At 44.9% G+C, this 27,085-nt stretch overlaps 1 protein-coding gene across 1 annotated transcript in view; it reads right to left on the bottom strand.

Annotated features, from left to right (window-relative positions):
* LOC310859198 (uncharacterized protein) overlaps positions 1-25,666 on the bottom strand; it is a 70,122-nt gene extending 44,456 nt beyond the window's left edge. The window contains exons 1-20 of the mRNA XM_083765599.1: positions 25,532-25,666; positions 22,057-22,646; positions 20,488-21,897; positions 17,654-17,715; positions 17,321-17,350; positions 17,052-17,170; positions 16,052-16,165; positions 14,898-15,392; positions 13,946-14,703; positions 12,825-12,856; positions 12,667-12,710; positions 11,958-12,091; positions 10,786-10,953; positions 9,615-9,860; positions 8,181-8,348; positions 7,096-7,626; positions 5,249-5,908; positions 4,166-4,651; positions 2,470-2,991; positions 786-1,571 (exon numbers count right to left, since the gene is read on the bottom strand). Coding sequence (XP_083621725.1) covers positions 786-1,571; positions 2,470-2,991; positions 4,166-4,651; positions 5,249-5,908; positions 7,096-7,626; positions 8,181-8,348; positions 9,615-9,860; positions 10,786-10,953; positions 11,958-12,091; positions 12,667-12,710; positions 12,825-12,856; positions 13,946-14,703; positions 14,898-15,392; positions 16,052-16,165; positions 17,052-17,170; positions 17,321-17,350; positions 17,654-17,715; positions 20,488-21,897; positions 22,057-22,419 — 7,128 coding nt within the window. The 5' untranslated portion in view covers positions 22,420-22,646; positions 25,532-25,666. The remainder of the gene's footprint in view (positions 1-785; positions 1,572-2,469; positions 2,992-4,165; positions 4,652-5,248; positions 5,909-7,095; positions 7,627-8,180; positions 8,349-9,614; positions 9,861-10,785; positions 10,954-11,957; positions 12,092-12,666; positions 12,711-12,824; positions 12,857-13,945; positions 14,704-14,897; positions 15,393-16,051; positions 16,166-17,051; positions 17,171-17,320; positions 17,351-17,653; positions 17,716-20,487; positions 21,898-22,056; positions 22,647-25,531) is intronic.
* Positions 25,667-27,085: the final 1,419 nt, after the last annotated feature.

The following is a 27,085-nucleotide window of genomic DNA, read 5'->3' as shown; positions in this document are numbered from 1 at the left end:
TTATGGCGCATTCGCAGAGATTACAGTGTAGACGAATGACCTTTCCAATAGGATTAAGAACCTCCTTGATATATTCATCTTTTTCGATAACACCTTTCTTCTGCATCCCTCCTGGGACAGAATTGTCATTCTCCCGAGGAGTGAAGTCCTCCTTGTCAGCAGTGGGCACTGTGTGGCAGTCTTTGTCATCGTCAGGTGACTCCTAGGTACAGAAAGCAAGGACACGTAAAGCTGGGCTCCATCTTGCGCCACCCTTATCCCTTAACTTATTTTTACTATTTTGAAAATCATTTTAAAATAGTTCAACTAGCCGATCTACATCTACACGTGAGCTTGTAGATCAGCTATTTGAACTATTTTAAAAGGTTTTTTTAAATAGTAAAAAAATGGCAAATAAGTTTAGGGTGAAGGGTGAAGGTGTGGCACAAGATATAGCCCATAGTATATAAGGCTAGTGACGCAACGCAGGCTCAACAGCACAGTGCTTTTCTGGTACGTTCTATGGCAGCTGGTGATCTGCTCAAACTAAATTACTCTTAACTCGCTGAAATCTTGACAGATATACAAAGATTATCAACGTGGCTATGATTCAGGATGCTTATCTGCTTAATGTTATTTTCATAGGACAGTAAATTATAAGTACTCAGTGTCATCTGATGTGTATAACAAACCAAACAGTTTGAAAATCGGTTGAAAATTGCGCAAGTTATGGCCATTTAAAAAGTACATGCACCATAGACACAATGTTATGAGTGAGCGAGCTCATTGGAAAGCTCCTCTCCAACCTTAATATCCTGCTGGTCTTTACTCTGTTGTTTCTCAGCAGCTTCATCCTTGTGGCTGGTTTTCTCATCAGTATTGTCTCTCAGCTTGTCCTCCTTCAGCTTCTTGGCATCAAAGTAACGCTTGATTTCTAATCTTCTTGTGTGTTTCTCTGTCTTCATGTGCTGGTCTTTTTGTGTTATTTTGCATTCGCAGAGTTTACAGCGGAGAAACATGCGGATGCCCTTGCCTCTATAATTTGTACGGACCACTTCAAAATATTCATCCTGCTGGTCTTTACTCACTTCTTTCATAGCAGCTTCATCCTTGCAGCTGGACTTCTCATCTGCATCGTCTCCCGGCTTCTTGCCGCATAAACGCATGTATTCTAATCTTCTCTTGTGTGCCTTTGACCGCAGGTGCTGTATTTTATCACCAAGCTTTATGCTACGTTCACAGACTTTACAGAGGAGGAAAGTGACCTTGCCAGCAGGATTACGAGCCGCAACGTAACATTTCAGTTGTTCATCCTCTGAATCGTTGAATTTTTTCTCTTTTTTTACTCGATCTTTGTGTCTTCTTCCTTTCAGGTGCAGCTCTTTGGTATTTCCATGGTTTGGTATGGTGCATGCACAGAGTTTACATCGGAAGCAGAGGAGCCTGCCAACAGCATCAAGAACCTCCTCAACATATTCATGTTCGCTGCTGATCTTTTTTGAGCGCCAAATATCACACTCTAAATTCCTGTTATCCACATTAACATCTTTCTTCTTCTCTCTCTCACTGTCTTTGTCATCGTCAGGTGACTCCTAGTAGGAACAGAAAACGAGGACACAGTCAAGCTGGACAACAAACGGTTCGAACTAGAAAGATGCAATTCTTGAAAAATTGTAACGTCTGCCCTGAAAGTGTTAATACTGTACGCGTAAACACACAATCTAAACGGACTAAAGAAGTGCTTTGTTCATCTGTCGATTTTGAGGCTGAATTTAGAACGTGGCCAAGGGCCAGTAAATAGAACAATGAAGGACAGCACTGCTTGTCTTCATGTTTGTGAGGGGCGCTAGCCCCTCCTATATACAGGTTTAATGTTTGTTTTTAGTTCAAGGTTTGTTTTTAAAACGCCATTGACAATGAAGGGAAAATTTACGTCCTCTTGTCCCCAACACAAAAAATCCCATTAACAATAAAGAGAATTTAATGTTTGTTTTGACACCGTTTGTTTTACATCATCATTACCTAATCATAGCGTGATAAAGAGTTCCCCTCCCTTCATACGGGTGTGATTTTTATTCATGTATACTATGTATTCCAATTTGTTCTGCTTTGGCGTGTCAACTTTGTGTATTATGAGTTGCGTGGGCTGCTGTATCACAAGACAAAATGTGTATTATGTGTTGTGTGGGCTGCTGTATCACAAGACAAACTGACAATAAAGTAATATCGTGCCAATCCCTCCACGTGCAAAGTGATTTGTTCAAGTGATTTTGTTTAATTGATTCAAAAAACGTATTAGACTGACATGCGTCACTCATTTCTTGAGGTCACTTCACGGACCCACTAGGCTCTATAGCAGTGTTGATAAGCTCAAGTCTTGATTGATTTTTGGGTCTTTAAAAGATTTTGGAACAGGGCCCTTAAGAGAACCCGGTTTCGATCCCCAGGCATCCAGACTCACTACCAAAACTAACTATCTATATCAAATACCTTGGGAAGATCAAGATCAACTTGTTTCCCAGCAGCGTCATCCTGGCCGCTGGTCTTCTCAGCAATATCTCTCAGCTTGTCCTCCTTCCTCTTGGCATAACATCTTCTTGTGTGTGTCTCTGCCTTCAGATGCTGGTCTTTTACATCACGTGCCACGTTGCATTCACAGAGTTTACAGTGGAAATAAAGGAGCTTGCCATGAGGAGTACAGACCTCTTCCAAACTTTCAACCGACTTTTGTAAATTATCAGCATGTTTTTGTCCCTTCAGGTGCTTCTCTGTATCTTTTGGGGGGAAGACATATTTACAGAGTTTACAATGAAGAAGAATGACCTTGCTGTTAGGATTATGAGTCTCCTCAAAATATTCATCTTCGCCGCTGATCTTTGCATGGCCCTCTGCATTTCTGATGTCCATCTTAACACCTTTTTTCTCCTCTCGTGGGACAGATCTTTCATTCTCCTGAGTAATGCGGTCCTCGTCAGCAGTGGGCACTGTGTGGCCGGCATTGGCAGGCGACGCCTAGGAACAGTAAACAAAGACACGTAAAATAAAATTGGGCAACAGTTAAAATCCACAGGTGTGAAGTGTTAACAGTTTGACTGCGGAAAACGATTTACCGGACTTTTAATCAACCCCCCTTCACTGCCGAGATTGTTGTATTACCTTTAGAGCATACGCTGAATTATTTGGGCTTTTAATCCGCGAAAATCGAGCGAAAAAAGCTTCCTCTGTCTGTTATGAACGATCGTACCACCCGCCATCTTGGTACACCCGGAAGACGCAGCACAGGACCCTCCTCCATGAGGCGTTGAACCCCATTCGTTTACATTGGCCTCAATTTCCCAGAAGCCCTAGCAGCCCACAGCATGTGACGATTTCCGGTTTCATCTCAAAACAGATGCATCTTCTCTCTTTCTCCGCGGCGATGACGGATTTTCTTTTTTTTGTTTACATTACGGCGGATTAAACACATAAAACAAAAGGCGCGTATGTCCGATATGGCAGCGACAATAACCTGGAGTAATCCATTCAAAGCACGGAAACTGTTAACTGAAAAGTATAGTTAATGCCTGAAAGTTTGAAGCACTTTTACTGGATAGAATCATGTTGGCTTTAGTCAGCAAGTATCTCTACAGTCTACACAGTATGTAAAGGCTTGTTAACCAACTGGCTGTTTGTCACCAACATGATCAAATATAAGTGAGTGCACAACAGCCAGTGGTGACCATTGCCAATCTACAGTAACAAGCAGCTGTTGGTTGATTGCCAGATGTCTCCCTCATCTATCCGTCTCATCTAAGTCTACCTTCTGTCTCCCCTACACTGTCTCCCAATCAGGACAGCATGATACGACACATTTAATTGACTTGAAATGTAAGATCAATGATGCTAGGAATGTTCTAGCAATGCATGCCACCTAGTACTGTATCAAGGGCTGGGCCTGAAATGAGTGGTGCAATTTACAAAATCGAAATGGTGGCTAATGACATAATGAAAATAGCACATCTACGTGCTCACGCCGCATCACATCTGCTAAGCATCGTGAGCTATTTTCTGTGTGACACCTTCCTACGACGAAGTATACTGGGCTTAAGGCTTAATGCTAAACTGGGTGACCTGGGGAAGTCGGTCACGTCTCCCATCTTGTGTACAAACATTGTGGTATCCATGTCTTTAAACTCACATATCTTACCTTATCTACCACCACTGTAGTATCCATGGCAACGGCGTTGGGTGGAGGAGAACTGGGGAAGTTGTTTATGTCTCCCACCTCGTCTACCGTCACAAAGTCCAGGAGGTCCAGCTTTCTGTTCTTGCCAAGCAGATTAGCAACGTGTCTTCTTCCCTTCAGGTGGGCGTCCTTCCCATCATAAAGTGTATCAAGGGTGCGATCACAGAGCTTACAGTAGAAGCACCTGGTTTTATTCGGGGCATTAACCTCCACAATATATTTATTGAGGTCCGCCTCAATCTCGTTTTCCTTGTGAACCCTTCCCTTCAGATGGGTGTCTTTAGTATCAGTTAGGAAGCTGCATTTACAGACTTTACAGTGGAAGCCAAGGATTGTGCCATCATCAAAACACACTTCTTCTAGATAGTTTCCATGATCTTGAGGTCGTATGGCGTCCTGGTCAACAGTGGGCACGGTGGGGTTGTCTTTGTCATCGGCAGGCGACTCCTACGGGAAGAGTAAATAAGGACAACACTTTTCTTATTTTATTTTATTTTACTTAATACTATGTCTGTCTGAATGACTGAATGATATGTCTCATCATGAGCAAAGTATCAAAATGAAAAGGCTTGCTATAAAACAAATTGTTCTGTTAACTTATTCATGGCTGAACCCAGATGTTCGAAAGCACTGAACAAACAGACAGCTGGACCACATGTATCAGTATCACTGCAACGTCATCTTACTTTACAATATGTAACCCTTGTCCCCACAAGTAAACCATTCCTGCCTATATGTGGACCAGCTAAGATGGATCACAAGACCGAGAGAGATGTTCACAATCAAGCTCAAAATAGAAAATGTAAGATCAAAGTTGCTAGAAGGAATGTTCTCAAAACCCCAAAACTTTGATGTCTACAGCAAATAATGGCAAGGAAAATATAGGCAGCAGCAAACAGAAAGGTGCAAGCGTTGTGAAGCTGAACATTGTTTAATCCGTCAATTTATCTCTTTATAAATGCAAGGGAAATTAACTACCCAATCTCCAGATAAAATGTAAAGTCACTAGTCAGAAAAACTGAAAAACTATAAAGTATCAAATACCTTGGAAAGTTCAAGATCAGCAGGCTTGCTGGACCAAACCTCTCCATCACCAGCAGCAGAGCTAGATGACTTGGTCTCCTTTGGTCCAGAGTTCATCTTGTCCAATTCCTCTTGCGTGATTGCCTTGGTCTCTTTCTTTTTTTGCAGCAGTTCGGTTATCCAGTTGTACCAAAGAACACCTTGTTGTAGATTTGTCTGTTTTACTCCGGCCAAAAGATGATTCACCTTCTTGAAAAACAGTGAAGTCATGTGTCTTTTACTCCTCAGGTGTTCGTATACAGTCTCGTTGAGGTCGTCCTTACAGAGCTCACAGCGAAAGAGTGTGTCTGGATGCTGTGATGGATGGATCGACACAATACATTCATTCCTGCAGATATCCTCAAAGTCATCTTCTCTTCTCTTCTCTGCCAGGTACAAGCTCCTTAAGGTGTTCTTCTGAATGAGCAATATGTTGTGATTTTTTCCCTTCAAGTGGTTGTCTATGGTCAATTCATTCCTTCTGATGTCACAGAGATTACAGTGGTAGCCCATTACCTCGCCAAATAAATTATAGGACATCTTAATATAGTCAGACTTTACATAATCATAAAGAATTGACATGGAGTCCTCCTCTTCAGCAGCGGGCACTGTGTGGTCGTCTTTGTCATCGTCAGGTGACTCCTAGGCACAGCAAACAAAGACACGTACAAATTAAACCAAATACATGACAGCAGCTGACCTGCAGCAGCATGACAGGAAGTATTCATTATTAATAATTCATATATTGTAGTTCATTATTAACTAACAATTACAAACACTATAGAAACATAGTTTTCTTTTTTTAATGAATGATGATTGTGATTGTGATGAAGGTTATATAGACTAAAGTAAGAAGGGTGTGCATTATAAGGTACGGCTACACCTTTTTGGTCTAGCCGTTGTTTTGGTTTGATGTGTCATCTTTCACAAGAATTTAGATCACAATTCTCACACGATTCTTATTTTTTCTCAGAAAATATTTATTAAAAAAATATGAGCTAAAATAACTAAAATTAATTGGAAAGCCAACTAGTGCTGCACGATTCTTCACAAAATGAGATTGCATTGCATTTTCTGATGAATTGTCCAGCACTAACTGTCTACTTACTACATTAACTGTTAATATCTCCAATTGATTGCAGAGTGAAACTTTGAGATTGAAAGACTTTAGAATAATTTTATCATTAGTATCTTACGTGAGGAAAAAAACTAGATAAAGTGTGGGGCACAGGTCTCCACCAGGGAAGGTCAGGTTGTGGCCTCCTGGTGGCGCTATAATATGCTATGTGAAAAGGGTGCCATTTCTTCACTTTCTTTACGCCTTGGTTGGCAATTGGATGATTTGAGAAATGTTGTTCCAAAAATGTGTTTTGCAAAAATCCACCTGCTGGTGGTGAAAAGGGTGGGATATATTCCTCAGCCTAGTAGGAAAGTCTGTGAAAGATTTCACGTAAATTGCAAATCCTGCAAACTTTGAAAGCCAATGTGAAATATCGGACAGATCCGGCTTGAACACATGACTATAGGGATAGTGTGTAACGATTTGTTGTAGTTGCCAAAACTAGAACAGATAGACTACAAGTAATAATGTGTCAAATGATCACAGCCAGGGACACCATAGTGTCAAAAACTAGCCTTTCCGCCATGTGGATGCAAAGTTCATCGACAGTCTGTACTGAATAAGATGCAAATGGTAGTAAACAGTGTGTACTTAAAGGAGAATTCCATACTAAAAGGCTTTCTTACCTTTGGTAAATGGTAGTAAACAGTGGTAAATGGTAGTAAACAGTGTGTACTTAATCCAACTTTTACCTTTTCTCCTTCCTTACCTTATATCTCCACTCGCTCTCCCGTCTCTCCTCCCGCTCCTGTCTCTCTCTCGCATCTTTCTCTCTCCTGGCTGCTCTTTCTTTCCGTTGGTGCCTCTCCTCCTCTGTTTCAACGTGTTTCGCCGCATCTTTCTCTCTCCTGGCCTCTCTTTCTTTCCGTTGGTGCCTCTCCTCCTCTGTTTCAACAGAGTGTTTCGCCCGGTCCTTCTTCTCTTGTGCTTTTACCACCCTTTTGTCTCCCTGCCGGCTGGATGTCTCCGAGCCGTCTCTCCCTGAGCTCCGCTTACTTCCCTTCGACCCTGACCCAGGAGAATCCTCCCTGTACCTTTTCCGCCTCTCCTCTCTCTCCCGTGTCCCCCTGTCCCCTCCTCTCCTCTTCTCCTCTGCTTTTACAGCGCTTTTGTCTCCCTGTGATCTGGAGGTGTTTGCCTTTGGTTCCTCCACCCCTTGGGTCGTGTATCCCACCTCGTCAACTGTCACAAAGTCCAGGAAGTCTGGGAAGTCTTGGAACTGGTCCTCCTCTAACGTCTCCTGAGGAACATGATAAAATGGATCAGTTGTCGCTCGACATGATGACATCACACACTCTCCTATTGGTCTAGGGATGAACCAATTGCCAAAGTCTCCCTCCCATCTCAGAAAACTCTGAACAATGTTAAGCACTTTCAGACTGAATAATGGAGTAAAACTAAATTAAAATTCCAAACATTCTGGCTACATGGGGAGATTTTGTAGGTCGGAACTATTCCGTTCAGTGACACAGTACTGCCACACTGTCAAAAGAGCTGCGGACAGCCGAAAAACCGGGTTTTTAGACAGCTGGTGGATGGAAAAAAAGCTCCACTTCCGCAGACGACTTGCGCGACGGCTTGCGGACGACCGCGCGGACGACTTGCGCTGAGGAGAGCGCAAGTCGTCCGCGGAGGTGGAGCTTAATTCCCATCCACCAGCTGTCTAAAAACAGCTGCGCACACGCCGTCACAGCTTCTTCTGTCCGCAGCGCAAAACGGTTTTCCGCTCAGGTTTTGGAAACCCGGTCAATGAAGCTACATTCAGAGAATGACCGTGCCGTCATCATTACACACCTCAACATTGCCGCTGATCTTTTCATCGTCCCCTGCATTTCTGTTGTCAATGACAATGTCTTCTTCTTTCTTCTCTCCTGGGACAGAGTTGTCATGTTCTTGAGGAGTGAGGTCCTCCTGGTCAGCAGTGGGTACTGCGTGGCTGTCCATGTCATTGTCAGGTGACTCCTAGGAAGAGAATTCAAGGACATGTCAAGATGGGCAGCTCTGCCTTTAAGAACGTCGGTCCGCCCATGTCACACCGCTCTTCTTAACCAATAAAATAACAGCTTAGAGCCCTGCACGGTCGCAAAATATGGGCCCTGGCCCGGCCCGGGTCCATTGAGTTAAGGTCCGGCCCGGCCCAGCCCGTTATAGTACCTCAGTTTTAACCCATTCTGACCGGGCACCCATTTTGGTGTTGGCATCATGTTATGCTTTAGCTATTTAAAAATAGCAGATCTACAAGCTCATATCGCGCCACCGAGTGGCGCGATACGAGCTTGTAGGTCTGCTATTTTGGAAAAATCGAAGAGCGACTGACATTTTTTAAATCTGATCTCAGGTCAGAATGGGTTAATCAGACCAGTGTGTGTCCAGTGGAAACCTCGTATGAATCTGATCTCAGGTCAGAATGGGTTAAAGCCCGGCCCTGCCCGAAGCCTGACACCTTTTCTAGCACCTCGCTGTGCGTGCATTCACAGTCTAGCAGCGCTCTGCAGTCTGCTCTCACGCTGCATGATAAAAAACAAACCCACAATAATAATGACGGAGGAACACTGTACTCGTTTGGTAGGCGGTAATTCTCCTGAAGTATTTAAATTGTGACTGCTTGTTGCTCAGAACGACACTATAGCCAATCTACAAGCTCACAACGTGTCACTGTCTCGGGGTGTGTGTGTGTGCGCACACCTGTGTGTGCACACCTGTATGTGTGTGCTCGCAGCTGCAGTGCACAAATAATTAGAAGAGAGAGAGAGGATGAGAGCACGGTTAGCACTGTAGCACTCTGACAGAATGAAGGAAAAAAGTTTTATGTCTGAAGAGAATTCAACACACCATTTGTTAAAGGTCTTCAGATTTTAGCTTGCCAACTGTGCTTGTCTGTGTGTGTCTGTGTGTCTGTGTGTGTGTGTGTGTGTGTGTGTGTGTGTGTGTGTGTGTGTGTGTGTGTGTGTGTCTGTGTGTAGGGGTGGCTTGTGGGTGGATTGTCACGTCACTATGGAGTGGACAGCGGCCGGAGCATGCTACCGCACTGCAGAAGAAAGTCCAGTCTGGGCCTGTTGGTCAGGGATAGAAAAAGTCCGTTTTGGCGGGCCAGGCCGGGACCTGGTCGGGTCCCAACGGGCTTGCAGGGCTCTTGTGATCTTGCGGATTGTCACTTACTCTCTATTCCAAGAATGAAATGAGTGTTCAAGTGTGTGTTTCAATGTGTGTTCCACCATCATCACAAACCTCTGCATTTACGTTGTTCAAGTCGGCACCTTCTGATTTGATCACTCCTGGGACAGATTCTTTATTCTCCTGAAGAGTGGAGTCCTGCTGGTCAGCAGGGGGCACTGTGTGGCTGTTATTCTCCTGAAGAGTGGAGTCCTCCTGGTCAGCAGGGGGCACTGTGTGGCTGTTATTCTCCTGAAGAGTGGAGTCCTGCTGGTCAGCAGGGGGCACTGTGTGGCTGTTATTCTCCTGAGGAATGGAGTCCTCCTGGTCAGCAGGGGGCACTGTGTGGTTTTTGTCAGGTGACTCCTAGGATAGAAATCAAGGACATGTCAAGCTGGACCACAGTTCAAATGAAACCAAATCCAGCAGTAGAAGTATTAAACACTTTTACAGGATAGAATCATGTATTGTATCGTTAAACAAGACAAGTATCTAATATTTATTTGGAAAAGCTTATTAAAAAAGATTGCAGGTGATTTTACATAGCTGTTTTTCACTTCCGTTCCATGGCCGTGAATCGTTTGCCTTCAAAATAACAGTACAAAATGAAAAGATCGAGGCAGGAGTAAATTAATTAATTAATACCTGGCAGGGAATGTATTGACACATTCACTGCTTAATACCTGGCAGGGAATGTATTGACACATTCACTGCTTAATACCTGGCAGGGAATGTATTGACACATTCACTGCTTAATACCTGGCAGGGAATGTATTGACACATTCACTGCTTAATACCTGGCAGGGAATGTATTGACACATTCACTGCTTAATACCTGGCAGGGAATGTATTGACACATTCACTGCTTAATACCTGGCAGGGAATGTATTGACACATTCACTGCTTAATACCTGGCAGGGAATGTATTGACACATTCACTGCTTAATACCTGGCAGGGAATGTATTGACACATTCACTGCCATGTATTAAGAAATCCTTCCAAAACCGGCAGTGTTTTAATTTTCAGTCAAGAAAGAGGTCCCACTGGGACCCGAGATGTGAACCGGATGTAAAAAAAAAAAAACCTCTGTGTTGTGGAAAATAAAATAAATTGTGTAACCGTGATCATCAAGCTTTTTTTGACCCAAAACTCATTTTTCAGACTGAATAATGGAGTGAAACTAAATTAAAATTCCAAACATTCTGATAAGCCTAAGAGAATGACCGTGCCGTCATCATTACACACCTCAACATTGCCGCTGATCTTTTCATCATCCCCTGCATTTCTGTTGTCAATGACAATGTCTTCTTCTTTCTTCTCTCCTGGGACAGAGTTGTCATGTTCTTGAGGAGTGAGGTCCTCCTGGTCAGCAGTGGGTACTGCGTGGCTGTCCATGTCATTGTCAGGTGACTCCTAGGAAGAGAATTCAAGGACAAGTCAAGATGGGCAGCTCTGCCTTTAAGAATTTAGGCCTGACATCGAAATAAAAAAAAAGTCTTCTGAAAGAATATATATTCAAAGATTTGTGTCGCATTTTCACGATTTTTCTAAAATAGCAGACCTACAAGCTCATAGCGCGCCACTCAGTGGCGCGCTATGAGCTATTTTTGAGCTATTTTTCAATAGCTAAAGCATAACATAATGCTAACACCAAAAGGGGTTCCCGCCCAAAATGGGTTAAGAACGTCGTCCGCCCATGTCCCACCGCTCTTCTTAACCAATACAATACCAACAGATATATGCTCCAATTCACGTCTTGGGACAAAAGATGTGAACCAGATGTAAAAGTAAAAGAAAAAAGAGAGAAAAAATAAACGCTGTGTGTTGTGGAAAATAAATAGTGTAACCACGATCATCGTTGAATAAAGCTTCTTTTTTTAAACTAATAAATTATTATTTCTAAATCAGGCAAAATCTTCACTACTATATTATGAAAACAAATTGTGGTAATTAAAGCCCATTATTAATGGACACAAATTTTATTTGGGTTATTTCAGCAAGCCAATATTAATTTGATTTAATACCATTAAATGAAACTTTTTAAATTATGAGAATATAGGCTGTCCAGCACTGCTTGCTGATGATTGTTTTTAGTACAAAACCTCATTAACCCTCATTAACCTATTCTGACCGGGCACCCATTTTGGTGTCAGCATCATGTTGTGCTTTAGCTATTGAAAAATATCAGACCTACAAGCTCGTAGCGCGCCACCGAGTGGCGCGATACGAGCTTGTAGGTCTGATATTTTTGAAAAATCGAAGAACGACATTTTTAGAATCTGATCTCAGGTCAGAATGGGTTAATCAGACCAGTGTGTGTCCAGTGGAAACCTCGTATGAATCTGATCTCAGGTCAGAATGGGTTAAACCTCATTAAACCCTTCCCTGCAACGTGTTTGTGATTCCTTCACACCCACCTTTCCTAATTCCGTAGCTTTAAATGGCTGGCACAGTTCGATGACATCACTCTCAGAAAGCCTAGTGATCAACACGATGGGATTATAACTACATTCCTCTGCTGAAGTTTCCTTGTGAAGTTTAGGCCCGTTTCCTGGATGGGAAATTGGAAACAGACTTAGAATCACTGGCTTTAAACGGCATAAAATGGACAAAAAACTTCTGGGTAAAGAGGCTCTCGGGTTGACCTACAGCAGGGGTCCTCAACTAGAAATGATGAAGGTCCACACATATTTTTTTGAATAAGACCGAGGTCCGGTCCCATGCGCGGCGTCCATCGGAGAGCGGGGCTCTATGCCCGTTTAGTATGGTCAAGCCAAGCTTATACAAATCAGATCCCCTTCCACCCAACTAATAATGGGGTGCAGAGTGCAGGCCCGGAGTGGAACTCTAAATCAGGCCGGGAGTTATACGCCCTGGCAGGCCACACTGTGCGCGCGTAGCGCGTGCCAGAATTTTGGGGGCCCTTGGGGGACATTTTGGGGGCCTTTGCAGCAATTTCACATGAGAAATGTATACCATCTGATGTTATTTATATTATTAACTTAACTTTTTTTTTTTTTTTTTGGGTGGTCCGCAAAGAGGTGGTCGGACCGCGGTCCGCCAGTTGAATACCCCTGACCTACAGTATATTTTTTATTTTCTCCATGGGCTTTGGCATCACCTTACCTGAATCCTCAACACCTTTGGCAGCCAGTTCCTGGGTAGATGTCCTGTGAAGACACAAACACAAAGTCGATTTTTTTATCTCTGATGTGTTTTGTTAGAGGAGGAATGAGAGGGTATGTACAGCAGGCTTGTAAAAGAAGAGAACCCATCTAACTTACCCTTTACTGACTGCTGTTGAATCATCTGGTTTCTAAAAGAAAGGACACATGGCAATAATAAGAAAATGCATTCATTTATATACAAGCACATACTGTAAGTAGAGTATTCACACTTAAATTGATCTAACTGTATCTGAACCTCTATTGATGTCTTATAGCTCACAACCATCATTTCATATTTTGTTATCTTCAACACACATTCAAAATAAATGTCACTGATGGAACTACCACTAAATATTAAAGGAGAATTCCATACTAGAAGGCTTTCTTACCTTTCTTTGTAGTTGTTATGTCCCCACCAAAGAGGTCCAGGTGTTATTTTGTGCAAAAGCTCCTTATTGGCTGTTTCCCCTACCATAAGCCTTAAATGAATTGCATTGAATTGAATGGGAATTGAATGGGGCTATGGGGTGTTGTGCTAATTCGCTTATTTCCATCGCTCAAAATTATAATTTCTTTGTATATATCCTCTCTTCATAATGTAAATAATATCCCAAGCGGCACACTTTACTACTTCTTTCGATGGAAATAAGCGAACTAGCATAACACCCCATAGCCCCATTCAATTCCCATTCAATGCAATGCAATTCATTGAGGGCTTATGGTAGGGAAAATAGCCAATAAGGAGTTTTTGAACAAAAAAACACCTGGACCTCTTTGGTGGGGACGTAACAACTACAAAGAAAGGTAAGAAAGATAAGAAAGCATTCTAGCATGGAATTCTCCTTTAATATATAACTAAATTAATACAATAAATAGGAACCTTGGCTAAAGTGGCAGTAATGGGCTGGTCTCTGATGGAGAGGCTGCTACACTGGGCCAGTGCATCCTCAGTGCATTGGCATTGGTATGTTCCCATACAAGGAATTTGACATAGAAAACTCATAGAGTACTTAGGGTATACAAAGGAAATAAGAATATAATGTTACGATCTAATCCGTAAAAAAAGAGACATCACAGCACTCTTTAAAGCCCATATTTTATGCCTCTAACGTAAACATCCGATTAGTGCAGTTTGTTGGAGCCATCAGAGTCTAGAATCATTGCGCTCGGCACAAGAAGAATTAAGTTCATAATCAAATTGCATAATGTAGCTTTAAAACAAAGTCTATTAGACTCACTGTTTCATCAGCCTCGGAGCACTTCGTTTTGTTGGACTCAGGCTTAGGCTCTGTCTTTGGGGCCTTGGCTGACAACGGCAGTTTGTGTCTGGCAGAGTCATCACGTCTATCAGCCTCAGAGCGCCCTGACTTGGACTCAGACTTAGCCTCGGAGCGCTCTGACTTAGTTGTCTTGGACTCAGGCTTAGTTGTCTTGGACTCAGGCTTAGTTGTCTTGGACTCAGGCTTAGTTGTCTTGGACTCAGGCTTAGTTGTCTTGGACTCAGGCTTAGTTGTCTTGGACTCAGGCTTAGTTGTCTTGGACTCAGGCTTAGTTGTCTTGGACTCAGGCTTAGTTGTCTTGGACTCAGGCTTAGTTGTCTTGGACTCAGGCTTAGCCTCGGAGCGCCCTGTCTTAGTTGTCTTGGAGTCAGACTTAACAATGGAGTGCCCTGACTTAGTTGTCTTGGACTCAGGCTTAGCCTCGGAGTGCCCTGACTTAGTTGTCTTGGACTCAGGCTTAGCCTCGGAGCGCCCTGACTTAGTTGTCTTGGACTCAGGCTTAGCCTCGGAGTGCCCTGACTTAGTTGTCTTGGACTCAGACTTAGCCCCAGAGCGCTCTGACTTAGTTGTCTTGGACTCAGACTTAGCCCCAGAGCGCTCTGACTTAGTTGTCTTGGACGCAGGCTTAGGCTCTGTCTTTGGGGCCTTGGCTGACGGCTCGTCACGTCTAGAAGATTCATCGCGGGGATGTTTCAAGCTGTCACCGGAAGAACGTCCTGTAGCCGCAGATTCAGGCAAAATAAACAAGGGAATAATTAATGAATAAAGGAGATGGAGTCGTCAGTCTCTCATCATGACCAGGTAGCTCTAGGTAGTTAACAGTAACCAGGAAAGGTTAAGCACAGTACTGGAATAAATGTTACTTTACACCACTGGCGAGGAGTAGAAGGAGAGAGAGGACAATGCTGACCTGGTGAGTGTCTGTCTCTTCTCTCAGGTCGATGGCTAGTAGAGGAGGACGCCCCTCTGTGAGAGAGCTCGGGGCTGTCTCTTCTCTCAGGTCGATGGCTAGTAGAGGAGGACGCCCCTCTGTGAGAGAGCTTGGGGCTGTCTCTTCTCTCAGGTCGATGGCTAGTAGAGGAGGACGCCCCTCTGTGAGAGAGCTCGGGGCTGTCTCTTCTCTCAGGTCGATGGCTAGTAGAGGAGGACGCCCCTCTGTGAGAGAGCTCGGGGCTGTCTCTTCTCTCAGGTCGATGGCTAGTAGAGGAGGACGCCCCTCTGTGAGAGAGCTTGGGGCTGTCTCTTCTCTCAGGTCGATGGCTACCATAGGCGGCCCCCCCTCTGTGAGAGCGCTCAGGGCTGTCTCTTTTCTCAGATCGACTAGAGGCGGACCCCCCTCTGTGAGAGCGCTTGGGACTGTGGACACTGCTGGGCCGGGGGTCCTTTCCACGACCATGGTCTTCTGCTGGTGAATTAACAGAAGGAAGATGCAAAATCACATTTGATCTTAAGGACGGGTATACTAGCCATTATTAATTAATTACGCGAGGTGCTCATGACGAGTAGGCTCGTCTTAAGGTGTTTAATATCGCTATAAGATTGCCTAGCTATTTTCCATTTTTGCAATCGCCCCAGTTGCTGGCGAGCAACTGGTTGCCAGCTGGTGCTGGCGAGGCCCTAGCAAGTATCCCTCTTGCTAGGGCCTCGCCAGCACTGCGTGTGTGCGACCAACCACATTAGCTTCTGTTTTAGCCACAGCCTTTGCACGCTCTTTTCTCAGAAACTACGCCACTGTCCGTGGTTTTGAACATACCGCCGATGTTCGGAGGTCTTTTCTGATTATCCGGTGATCGTGATTGGAACATTGGCATTTTCTAGAGAAAGGATGGACCTCACTTTAGCTCGCTAGCATTGGTGTTATTGCTTTAGCATCCAAGATGGCACCCAAAACCGGAATTGCTTCTCATCACGTGGCACCCAAGCACCACCACTTTCGTCCACCAGGTGGCACTCATTGTGTTAAAGTCTACAGTACAGCGTCACATCGAAAGCAGCAGATTTGCAAGCTCAAAGCGCGAAGCGATGCATTTTGAGGTTGTAGATCTTCACAGGGACAATGCTGACCTGGTGAGTGTCTGTCTCTTCTCTCATGTCGATGGCTGCTAGAGGACGATCCCCCTATGTGAGAGTGCTTGGGGCTGTCTCTTCTCTCTGGCTCCTTTCCACAACCATGGTGTTCTGCTGGTGAATTAACATGAGGAAGATACACAATTGGTGCCGTGACACAGAATGTGTGACGTCACATCTGCTAATCAAAGCTAGTAGATGTTCAAGCTCGTGAGGCGTTATGATCTTGGCGTTATTTTATTGAATTTGAATCCTGAAATCCGACAGACGATTTACATCTTCAAACTGGGTGAATATGTAGCAGAGTGGCTCAGAGCCGACGCCTGTTGTGTGAATGTGTAGCAGAGTGGCTCAGAGCCGACGCCTGTTGGGTGAATATGTAGCAGAGTGGCTCAGAGCCGACGCCTGTTGTGTGAATGTGTAGCAGAGTGGCTCAGAGCCGACGCCTGTTGGGTGAATATGTAGCAGAGTGGCTCAGAGCCGACGCCTGTTGGGTGAATATGTAGCAGAGTGGCTCAGAGCCGACGCCTGTTGGGTGAATGTGTAGCAGAGTGGCTCAGAGCCGACGCCTGTTGGGTGAATATGTAGCAGAGTGGCTCAGAGCCGACGCCTGTTTGGTGAATATGTAGCAGAGTGGCTCAGAGCCGACGTCTGTTGGCCTCACAAGTCTAATATCTCCCCCAGTCTATAGGGAATCTTAGGGATATCCCTTTGGTCTAGTGGTTAAGATATTGGACTTTCACGTGGGAGACCCGAGTTTGAATCCCGGGCGTTACATTGGTGCCGTGACCCGGATCGTGTTTCACCTTGGAAGGACGATCACGAGCGGACCATGCGCCTCAAATTCACAGCAAAACAAAATCCATGTCCCACACCTGTGGGTGTGTGTGTGTGTGTGTGTGTGTGTGTGCGTGCGTGCGTGCGTGCGTGCGTGCGTGCGTGCGTGCGTGTGTGCGTGCGTGCGTGCGTGCGTGCGTGCGTGCGCGCGCTATGGTACCTCGTTTCAGTCGCTCACTCTCTCTCCCCGTTCTCTCTCTCCTCGCTGAGACAGACAGAGGGGGAGAACGCTCCTTGGTGGTTGGGCTGTCATCTCCACCCAGTGAGTGTTGTTCCCTCCTGCAGCGGTGAGGAGATGACAGTGGGGTGAGAAAGAAGGGAATCAAATATACAACTCCGTAAAAAGATAACAAGAGACCAAAATCGACACAAAACAAATAATGTTTTAGGCGCTAAAATAATTCTTTGGAAAACGCAAGTCAAACCGACCTTGGTACATCGGGTTTCCACTCCGGGTACCTAAACAAACAAAATATTTTCTTATTATGAATTACTCAATTACAGCAAAATAGATGTCAGCCATCAGGTCACCAGACAGACACACAGACCCTTTTGCATTAATTTAAAACGGCTGTGTCATGAGTACATGCACACAGAACTTGTGGGTAATAAATGCAGGCTTTTTGTCCCTTCTTCATAGAATACTTTGTGGAGTATTGCCAAAACGACCTAAACAAAACAAACATATTAAAAATGCTGGTCTTTAACGTGAATAAACAAAAGATATCAAGGCATCTACAGGACAATTAATTGCCTCCTCACTTGTTTTGTAAGTCTCTGCAGGAATCAGTGTGTTTTGCACTCTTGCCATGCTCAATCCAGTCCTGGAGAAAAACAAAAAGGAGAGAGAAATATACTGTATAACAGGAGAGAAAAATGGCAAATTATCATTTAGGAGCCGGTTATAATATATTACAACAATCAAAGTTGAAGATAGTGAGCATATTTAGAGATAGTAAGCCATATTTAAAGTAGTGCTTTTTTGCTGGCTATGTTAATACTGCCATGACTTACAACAGGTTCACCTGTGAAGGTGATAGCAAATACATTAGTCTTCCATTTCAGAAAGGACGGAGAGCTGAAATGTGTCAGAGAAATGTCACGTCTCAACAGCGTCAAGAACCCCCCCTTTCAATTCTGCTGGCTGCTGCACGTTACAATATACCGGCGGGGTGTGCCGGATAGTGCCGACAAAATAGCGGCAGAAGTTACACCAATACTATAGTGTCCAACAAGCATAGTAAGGCATCAGTCGGAGCAGATGTCTATCCCCGTTTCGCAATGCGCTAGCATCTATAGATGCTGCTAGAGATGGACTGCTGAAGTGGAACGTAACAGACAATCAGCTCAAACGTGCATTTTGCAACCCATTTTGGGCGGGAACCCCTTTTGGTGTTAGCATCATGTCATGCTTTAGCTATTTAAAAATAGCAGATCTACAAGCTCATAGCGTGCCACCGAGTGGCACGCTACGAGCTTGTAGGTCTGCTATTTTTGAAAAATCGAAGAACGACTGCCATAGCTTTTTCAGAAAACTGTCAGGATGTAGAAGACATTTTTTTAATCTGATCTCAGGTCAAAATGGGTTAACCACCCACATCTTCTGAGTGACTGAGAATAATCCATGAGGAAAGTTTATTCCATCAATTGGACTGGCCTCCAAGTACTTGGGTAGTGGATACTGCTGATCTGTAAGCTGACTGACATCATAGACTGGACCCCACTGGGTAATGACAAATACACACAATCAGTGCTTACATCTTTGTACTGATGTCATCATAGCACTGACATACTGCCCTCAAAGTACGCTGACAATGTGTGCTGATGATGGTCAGTAAGGCCTGCCACTAACTCAATGTGTGCTGATGATGGTCAGTAAGGCCTGCCACTAACTCAACATCCCCAGAGTTTCTTGTTGTGTCTCCCACTCCGCAGTTCCATATACTTCTATAATGGACCCCCAGCTGCCTATCAAGAGTGTGACCGCAGACCAGGACCATGGAGCGCTACCATATTATATTTACCACCACACTGTATTATCTTAACATTGTTATATTATCCAACATCATTGTTATACCATATCATATTATCATATGATCTTACACAATTACATTTATTATTGCCACTACTTGTATTTGCCTGTATCTCCCTCTCTGTATCACCTCCTCCTCTCTCTCTCTCTCTCTCTCCCTCCCTCCCCTGACACGGTCGAAGCAGATGGCTTGGCCGCCCACCCCAGAGTTGGGTTCTGCTTGACATTTCTTTTAAGTTCCAGCTAAGGGGGAGTTTTTTCGTTTTCACTGACACAACATTGCTTGCTCAGGGTGGGATCTCTGTCGGTTCTCTGCTCTACATGTAAACTTTACTGTGTTACTGTTGAGACAACTTGTTGTGATTTGACACTTTCATAAAATGTAATTGAATTGATCTACAACCTGACAAAGCATCACAGTAGTGTACTGTACTGACACCATCGCCATAACCTGGACAGTGCTGGGTATATAGTCTATATACTCCAACGTCAGATAACTGACATCATAGATGGGTACTTTGTGCCTATATCGGCCACACAACAATATTCAATAGGCACGTTTTGTCTGCTTTGCAAGGTTTAGGTTTAAGTACACACTACGGAGCATTGGCCAGGTTATTGGGTGAAACAAGCCCTCTATCCCTCTCACTTCCAGTCTGCCACTTCAACTCACCCTCCCCTTCTCCTGTCGATCTCTCCGTCTCAAACCATCTGAGCAGCAATCAGCTGAGTGAAGCTGAAACTGAATTTCCCCCCACGGTAAAGGTCTCTCCTCCCCCCTCTCTTGCTGATCAAGCTCTGGTCAGATGTCACACACAACATCGCTCCCTCTCACATTTGCACCGACGTTGGGATCGGTGTCAATATTTGGGCATAAGCTGGGCAGACAAACACCACCACAGACATCTTGAACTTGTCCGCAGACTCGCTAAAAGCCAAGGGCTCGTCTGAGGTAGGACTGAAACCCTCGTAAATAAGAAGAGCGCCACTGCTCCAAGCAGCTCAAAACAGTAAAGCCTGCAGCAGGGAACAAACTTACATTTTAATTTAAAGTTAATGAACATAAATAATTACCAGCCAGGGAGAGTTTTACCAGCCAATAAGGATAAGTAATGTACTGTAAATATTACTACATAATATTGTCATGCAATACAGGCATAAATAATATTTTTAAATTATATAAATTTATATTTTAATCATGATTAAATCAAATTGATTATTTTGCAAAGTAGAGTATAGGATACTCGGAAGCAGACTGAGAAAATATCCTTGGCTCTTCTGGCCATTTAAAGATGATGTACTATTGTACATTTTGCACTTGTACAGTATTTCCTCTCACCGGGCACTTGATGGGTAAATGATCTAGTATTGTACAGTATCCGACATTAAAACCAATAAGAATTGGTACTAGCCACTGGTTGACACACTAGTTTGGTTTCAATGAAGGATGATGACATTGAGAAGACAACTGCCTAGCAAAACAAATTGAAGAGTTAAATTCAGTGTGCAGGTATTCCTTTAAGGACACCCTTAGACATTGAGACGACGACACGTTGGCACTCACCTTAGCCTGCTGGCAGTCTATCAGACACAGGGTGCAGGTGTGAGGGTACACCTTTGGAAACTCTGCTGAGAAATCACATATCATGGAGGGAGTGGGTAACCTCAACCTGTGACTGCCGGCACGTGATTCTGAAAGGGAGGACCATGGAGCAGGACGTCTGGACATTGAGGAGGAGGAGAGGTCGCTCTGTATTTCAGATGAAGGGCTTCTTCTGTAGTGTAGGTCTGGACAATGAGATCTGGGAGGCTGGGGAAATTCTGCTGAAGGTGACCGTCTGCTCTTGTGAACTTCGCCGCTCGAACCGCGGTAATACAGGTCTCCAAACGTATTTGGATCAGCGGGCTGTGGACGAACCTGCCAACTTTCAGACATGTCCATTCCTTGTTTAAGAAGTGAGGACGCTGGTGGACAATCTATCTTAGTGGATATCATCTTTCTTTCACTAGATAGCGGCTCTCGTATGAAAGCCTCTCTGCTGCTGCTGACATCAGTGACTAGACTTGAATGACCATAGTCAATGCATTTTCCTGCGGTCTGGGCAACACTGCGGACGTTGGACACTTCCGGGGATTGCCAATGTCCCGAGCTTCTCTGGGAGCAGGAAGGAGGCGGCAGTATTTCACGGGCGGCGCGTGTAGCACTCTGAGAATATGAAGAGGAGTTGAAAGCTGCAATATTCTGATCATTTGATCTCCTGCTCAGCATGTTCTTAAGGATGTAGGGTAATTTATCAGGTGTTAGCTCATCCTCAGGGTACTGACTAAGAAGCTCCAGATCCTGCGTGGAGAGCCCAAAGCTAGCCAAAATATTCCCTGCACTTTCTGGGATATCCACTATATTCTGTATAGTCACACCTCGACTATTAGAGCCCCTCGTCTGAGGGGTAGGTGGTTCATAAACCGGGGCAAGCACACCAATTGCAGAGGGCTGCTGGGTCACGGTGCAGGGAGAACTGGAAAACATTTGGCCAGGCTGTTGTTGGTAGCTTGACCAATCCAGCCCTTGCTGGTGGCCCGGTTGGCTTTCAAAGCGAGGTCGCGAGGCATCGCCTCCAGACCGTGAGCCATCCATACGGTCCAACTCCATGCCCCTGTCCCTGGAGCAGCCATCCATACGGTCCAACTCCATGCCCCTGTCCCTGGAGCAGCCATCCATACGGTCCAACTCCATGCCCCTGTCCCTGGAGCAGCCATCCATACGGTCCAACTCCATGCCCCTGTCCCTGGAGCCCATGATAGGAGGGTTCTGGAAGTGGCTGTGCTGCTGCTGCTGCCGCTGCTGTGGATGCTGCTGCGGCTGCTGCTGTTGCTGCTGCTGCTGCGAATGCTGCTGCGAATGCTGCTGCTGCTGCTGTGCATGCTGCTGCTGTTGCTGCTGCTGCTGCGGATGCTGCTGCGAATGCTGCTGCTGCTGCGGATGCTGTGCATGCTGCTGCTGCTGTTGCTGCTGTTGCTGCTGCTGTTGCTGCTGCTGCTGCGAATGCTGCTGCTGCTGCTGTGCATGCTGCTGCTGTTGCTGCTGCTGCTGCGGATGCTGCTGCGAATGCTGCTGCTGCTGCGGATGCTGTGCATGCTGCTGCTGCTGTTGCTGCTGCTGCTGCGGATGCTGCTGCGAATGCTGCTGCTGCTGATGTGGATGCTGCTGCGAATGCTGCTGTTGCTGCTGCTGTTGATGTTGCTGATGTGGATGCTGCTGCTGAAGTTGCTGCTGCTGCTGCTGTTGATGTTGCTGCCGCTGCTGTGGATGCTGCTGCTGTGGATCCTGCTGCTGAAGTTGCTGCTGCTGCTGATTATGTTGCTGCTGCTGCGAATGCTGCTGATGCTGCTGTTGCGGATGCTGCTGCTGCTGCGCTTGCTCTTGGTGATGAAAAGGACTAGGCCTGTTGGGGAAAGGTTGTGGCGGCCCCTCCTGCAGGCTGCGGTGGTGATACATTGTGCTGGTGGTGATACCCCAGCCCCTGGCACCCACCTGCAGAATAGTACGGTGAGGAGGGTGAGCTGTGCCCGAACTTCAATCTGGACCAACTTCAGAGCTGCCACTGCAGCAGCACCAGCTGCAGGTCCAAAGAGGCAAGGGGGCCTCTCTGGTGCCGGTGGTGGTGCAAAAAGTTCTGCTGCTCTGGTCCAAACAGAGGGGGTGAAAAAGATAGCACAGCAAAGCTGGGAGATGGAAAACAGAAATATAATATTAAAGGTGAAAAGGCTTTTCCTTTTCAGTTTGATTTTTTTTTTAGATAAAGTCCTTGTCTGTACAGTGTACACCCCTTCGCTAAAGGTTGACACCGTATTCCTGTGTGTGGACTCATTACACAACAACCATTAGGCTACATCACAGAATAGATGCAGTGAGATTTGAGATCTCCTCCGTGTCCAATGGCTCCACCATGGCTGTCTTGCAGGACGGGATGTTATGCAAACAGTGGATCAATGAGAAGCACTTTCATCTCCAGGTAGCCTAAATGGCCTTAACTGAGAAAAGAAAACATACCTAGGCTTTACCCTGGGGACCAGCGACACACCCTACAATGCTGGCACACCACACTTGCAATCCACTAAATTGTTTGTTTTCCTGTACAGGTTCAAAACTAAAGAAGTGTAAAAACGTGGATTTCTTGTAAGCATTGCAGATGCAGCTAATCAACTTAATAATGGAAGCGACCCAATAGCTAGGGCTAGGGCACATGATATCTAATCACATGGTCTCAAACGCCTGACAATGAGTCCCTGGTTTGATTACTGGCCGGCCAAACCATTTGCTGCACAGACATCACTCCCTTTCCTGTCTCTCTCTCTCTCTGCTGAATAAAATACACTGCTATAAGAACTCTTTCTATTACGGGTAAGATTGCCTCATTGCATCATCTTCCATTTATCCTTAAACCCACACCCCTCGCCTAGCTCTTTCTCCCATCTACCCACAACTCACCCAAATACTAACGCCAACATGTCCTCCTCCTCTCTTATCTCTCTAGATGAAGCCCTAAGACTAGCGATATCCACTAGACTAGACCAACCCCCTGTCCTCCAGAGCCCCTTCCTTCCTTAATGCTCCATACCACAGGCCCTGATCTACTCCCTTTTATTACTACCATGATCACCAAGACACCAACACATCTGTATTAACGTCAGTCTGCCATGCCGATAGGCCATCATGTCAGTCAGAGACACGCCGCTCCTCAAGAAACCAAGCCTGGAACCCTCAGACATAAAATACTATAGACCAGTATAAGTCTAACCAACATTCTCTCCATCTCTTATACAGTATATGTCACTCAGGCCAGGAGTGTGCCCAACTCCTTATCTAGGCCTCAGCTCAGTTATTTCAAAGCTTGACTACTGTAACTCCCCCCGCCTCCCAGCAAGCTCACTTAAGCTTCTCCACATGATCCAGAATGTCACAGGACAGGCATGCTGCATGCCTGGTCCTTCAACCAGCCAAAATGTTCATGTTGGCCTTGTAGGCCCCATACTTATCCAACCCTACAACCCCTCCCGCTTAGATCAGTCAAGCCTTCCCTGAAACATCCGGGTCAACGCTCCACTCTCCTGGTCCCATATTGTGGAATAAACTCCCCTTGCAGTCAGAACTGCAGAGTCTGTCTCACTACACCTCACACTCTAGCACCTCTCTCAACATTATAAGTGCTACCTTTGTGGGAATTAATTCAATTCTGAGCAATCTCACACATACATCCAGGCCCTGGTGGTGTACTATAAGGTCAGCCTCACACCTGCCTGCCATGTTTTTACCCTGTAGTTTTAACCGGAACTGGAAAATGATGTACAAAATCAGCCTTTAAACCCTCCAGGGACACAGGGGTGGTCTTTTAGATGGGACCCATCTATTTATGCATCTATATCTATATGCATCTATTTGCATCACTCAAACTATTACCATATACTTTGTTTGTTGAGAATGGTCCCCCAGGGGTCTATATACATGGTTTACTCCATTTTCCCCTATTGACCAATCCGCCGAGCGGCAACCACCATATAACTGCGGTGTCAACTTAAGCAGCGATAACAAGAGCTGATTGAGTTTGCCGTTATGATTGTGCCCAGGGCAGGGCAGCGCTCCTTGGATTCAGCTTCATCTATAGATCACATTTCTACACTGAATTTAGCTTATCTACAAGATTGATGTAAATGATGACTATCATCGATAACTTATTTGTTGTTTATGTCCCCTGGATTTTTTTTGTGCAAGTTATCCTTTTAGCCCAAATGTATCACTCTACTTTGTGCGACTATACATTTTGCCTTTTCAATCAAACAAACAACCAACCACAACACCACTCCAGTGGCTGATAGCTGCTGGTATATTGTTATGTTATGTAAACTAACTATGCCATTCAGGTCCTAACAGGGTGCAGTGTATGTTGGCTCAGTGGACGCCTGGACGGACTGTTAAATGATGGAACAGAACCTTAATTACTATCATTACGTGTGAATTACTATTATGTTATTACATATGTGGCTGCTCAGGCAGAGCTGCCAACACTCCACTCCACATCACATCTCCTGCTGCATGACTCCTGCAGTACCATTTATCCATCCATACTAAGGCTAATGCTAACATTACAGCGGCTGCTGTGTGTTGGATCAACACTAGACTATCATAGCCGTGTATTTATTGACTCTGGCATTTGCGCTTACGTACGTATCATGTGTAAGTATAAATGTCAAACTAAGCAAGTGTCAGACTCGAGTAAATAAATCTTGATCGAAGGTGCTATTTTTAAGGCCTGGTCCATTGCGTTAGCGAGGAACGCACTGGACGCACAAGGAGTCCCTATTGCTCAAGTAGCCCTACATAATCATATGATATACATATTACTACTGTATTATAATACACATTAATAATCTAGCGGTATGTAAACAATGGACTTATAGTTCCGTTTGGAACCTCACCATTAGCTGCAGTTAGCGGGGCAACTCTGCTAAAGGCCATTTTGTCTACAGGGCTTTATTCATCGCACACATTGGCCCCTTGACCGGCAGTGACCACAGCGCTCTATAGTTTCATAACAGTCAAGTACGTTTACCTCTTATCGCGTATTGTTGTGGAAGTGGAGTGGAACTCCTTGGACTATATATCTCTCTCTGATGTTTACATATTTATTATCATCCATGGACCATGGTCGACTCGATCGCATCCTCCACACGCACGTAGCTAAGCTACCGATATGTTTGTTTTGCAGATGGGTTCCGGTTTTAGAGTATAATAATATATGAAGGTTCCGGTTCCCAGATTGGTTTAGTCTTTAGACGTAAAGCGCAGGCTGACTAATCGACAGCAGAATGTATAGTATCTGTTGCACATGACACATGACACAGACAGAGTGGTAAACAGAGCTGCCTGCTACATATTCATTAATATATCATATTTTTTGTTTTTAAGTGGTGCAAGTTGCACCACTTAACTGGATGTGGATTTTGGTGAACCCAGACTTTTCCTTTGGCACCATCTTTAGGCCAAAACTAGATTGCACACTAGATTTATCAAAATCAGGATGAACCCTATTAAATAATCCGGCAGCCAGCGGGTTTCTTTTGTTTAAAGTGGGAAATTTGATAGGCCTATATTGTTTTTTTTATTGGCCTAAAGTATTGTCATATGGTACATTCATGAATCCACTTGCTGACTGGCTGTCGGTGTTGATCATTTTTATAGGGGGATATACAGTAGGCTATGTGGCCAATACCATAACATGATCTAACGTATAAGGCAAGGTTTTCTAAATGTCATTATGCTTTAAGTAGCATAGCCTATGTGACGTGTCAGACTTGGGAGTTTTCATGATTCTGAATCCATTCCAAGCATTAGAGTTTTGCACAAAAGAACACTCCATATTGCCCAAATGTGCCCAAAAAGTGATGACCTTTTAGCAGTGCAAAACGAATGCTTGGAATGGATTCTGAATCATGGAAACCCCCTAGTTTGTCACGTAGAGACTCAGCCTTTTCCATAGCTCCAGTCATCACCCATATAGTTAACCTCTCCATCAAACAGGGACAGGTCCCCCAAGATTGTAAACTGGCCAAAGTAACCCCCTTGTACAAAAAAGGGAGTAAATTAGAACCCGGCAACTACCGCCCTATTTCTATTCTAAGCTCCATCTCGAAAGTGATGGAAAAAATAGTCTATGAACAGGTTGAAAAGTATCTTGCCACTAATAAATTGCTGTACGAGTTCCAATCTGGTTTCAGAACATCCCACTCCACTGACACATGCCTCCTCTATTTGAGCGACCACATCAAACATGAGGTGGATGCTGGAAAATACTGCGGCATGGTCATGCTGGACCTCCAAAAGGCTTTTGACACCGTGAACCACTCCATACTGGTTAACAAGCTTAAAGCTATTGGTTTTGATAGCACATCAGTGAGCTGGATGCAATCCTACCTGGAGGGGAGAGAACAGATGGTGGAGGTGAACGGAACACTGTCCCCTCCCCTCCCAGTGAGCTGTGGCGTCCCACAAGGAAGCATACTAGGGCCTTTACTGTTCCTAATTTATGTTAACGACATGACTTCAGCTTGTGACTGCAACTTGTTCCTGTTCGCAGATGACTCAGCACTGCTGGTCTCGGACAGGA

Source organism: Protomyctophum parallelum (assembly GCF_964188405.1).
Source record: "Protomyctophum parallelum genome assembly, chromosome: 5".
Taxonomy (NCBI): domain Eukaryota; kingdom Metazoa; phylum Chordata; class Actinopteri; order Myctophiformes; family Myctophidae; genus Protomyctophum; species Protomyctophum parallelum.
This window is presented reverse-complemented; position numbering and strand designations above follow the sequence as displayed.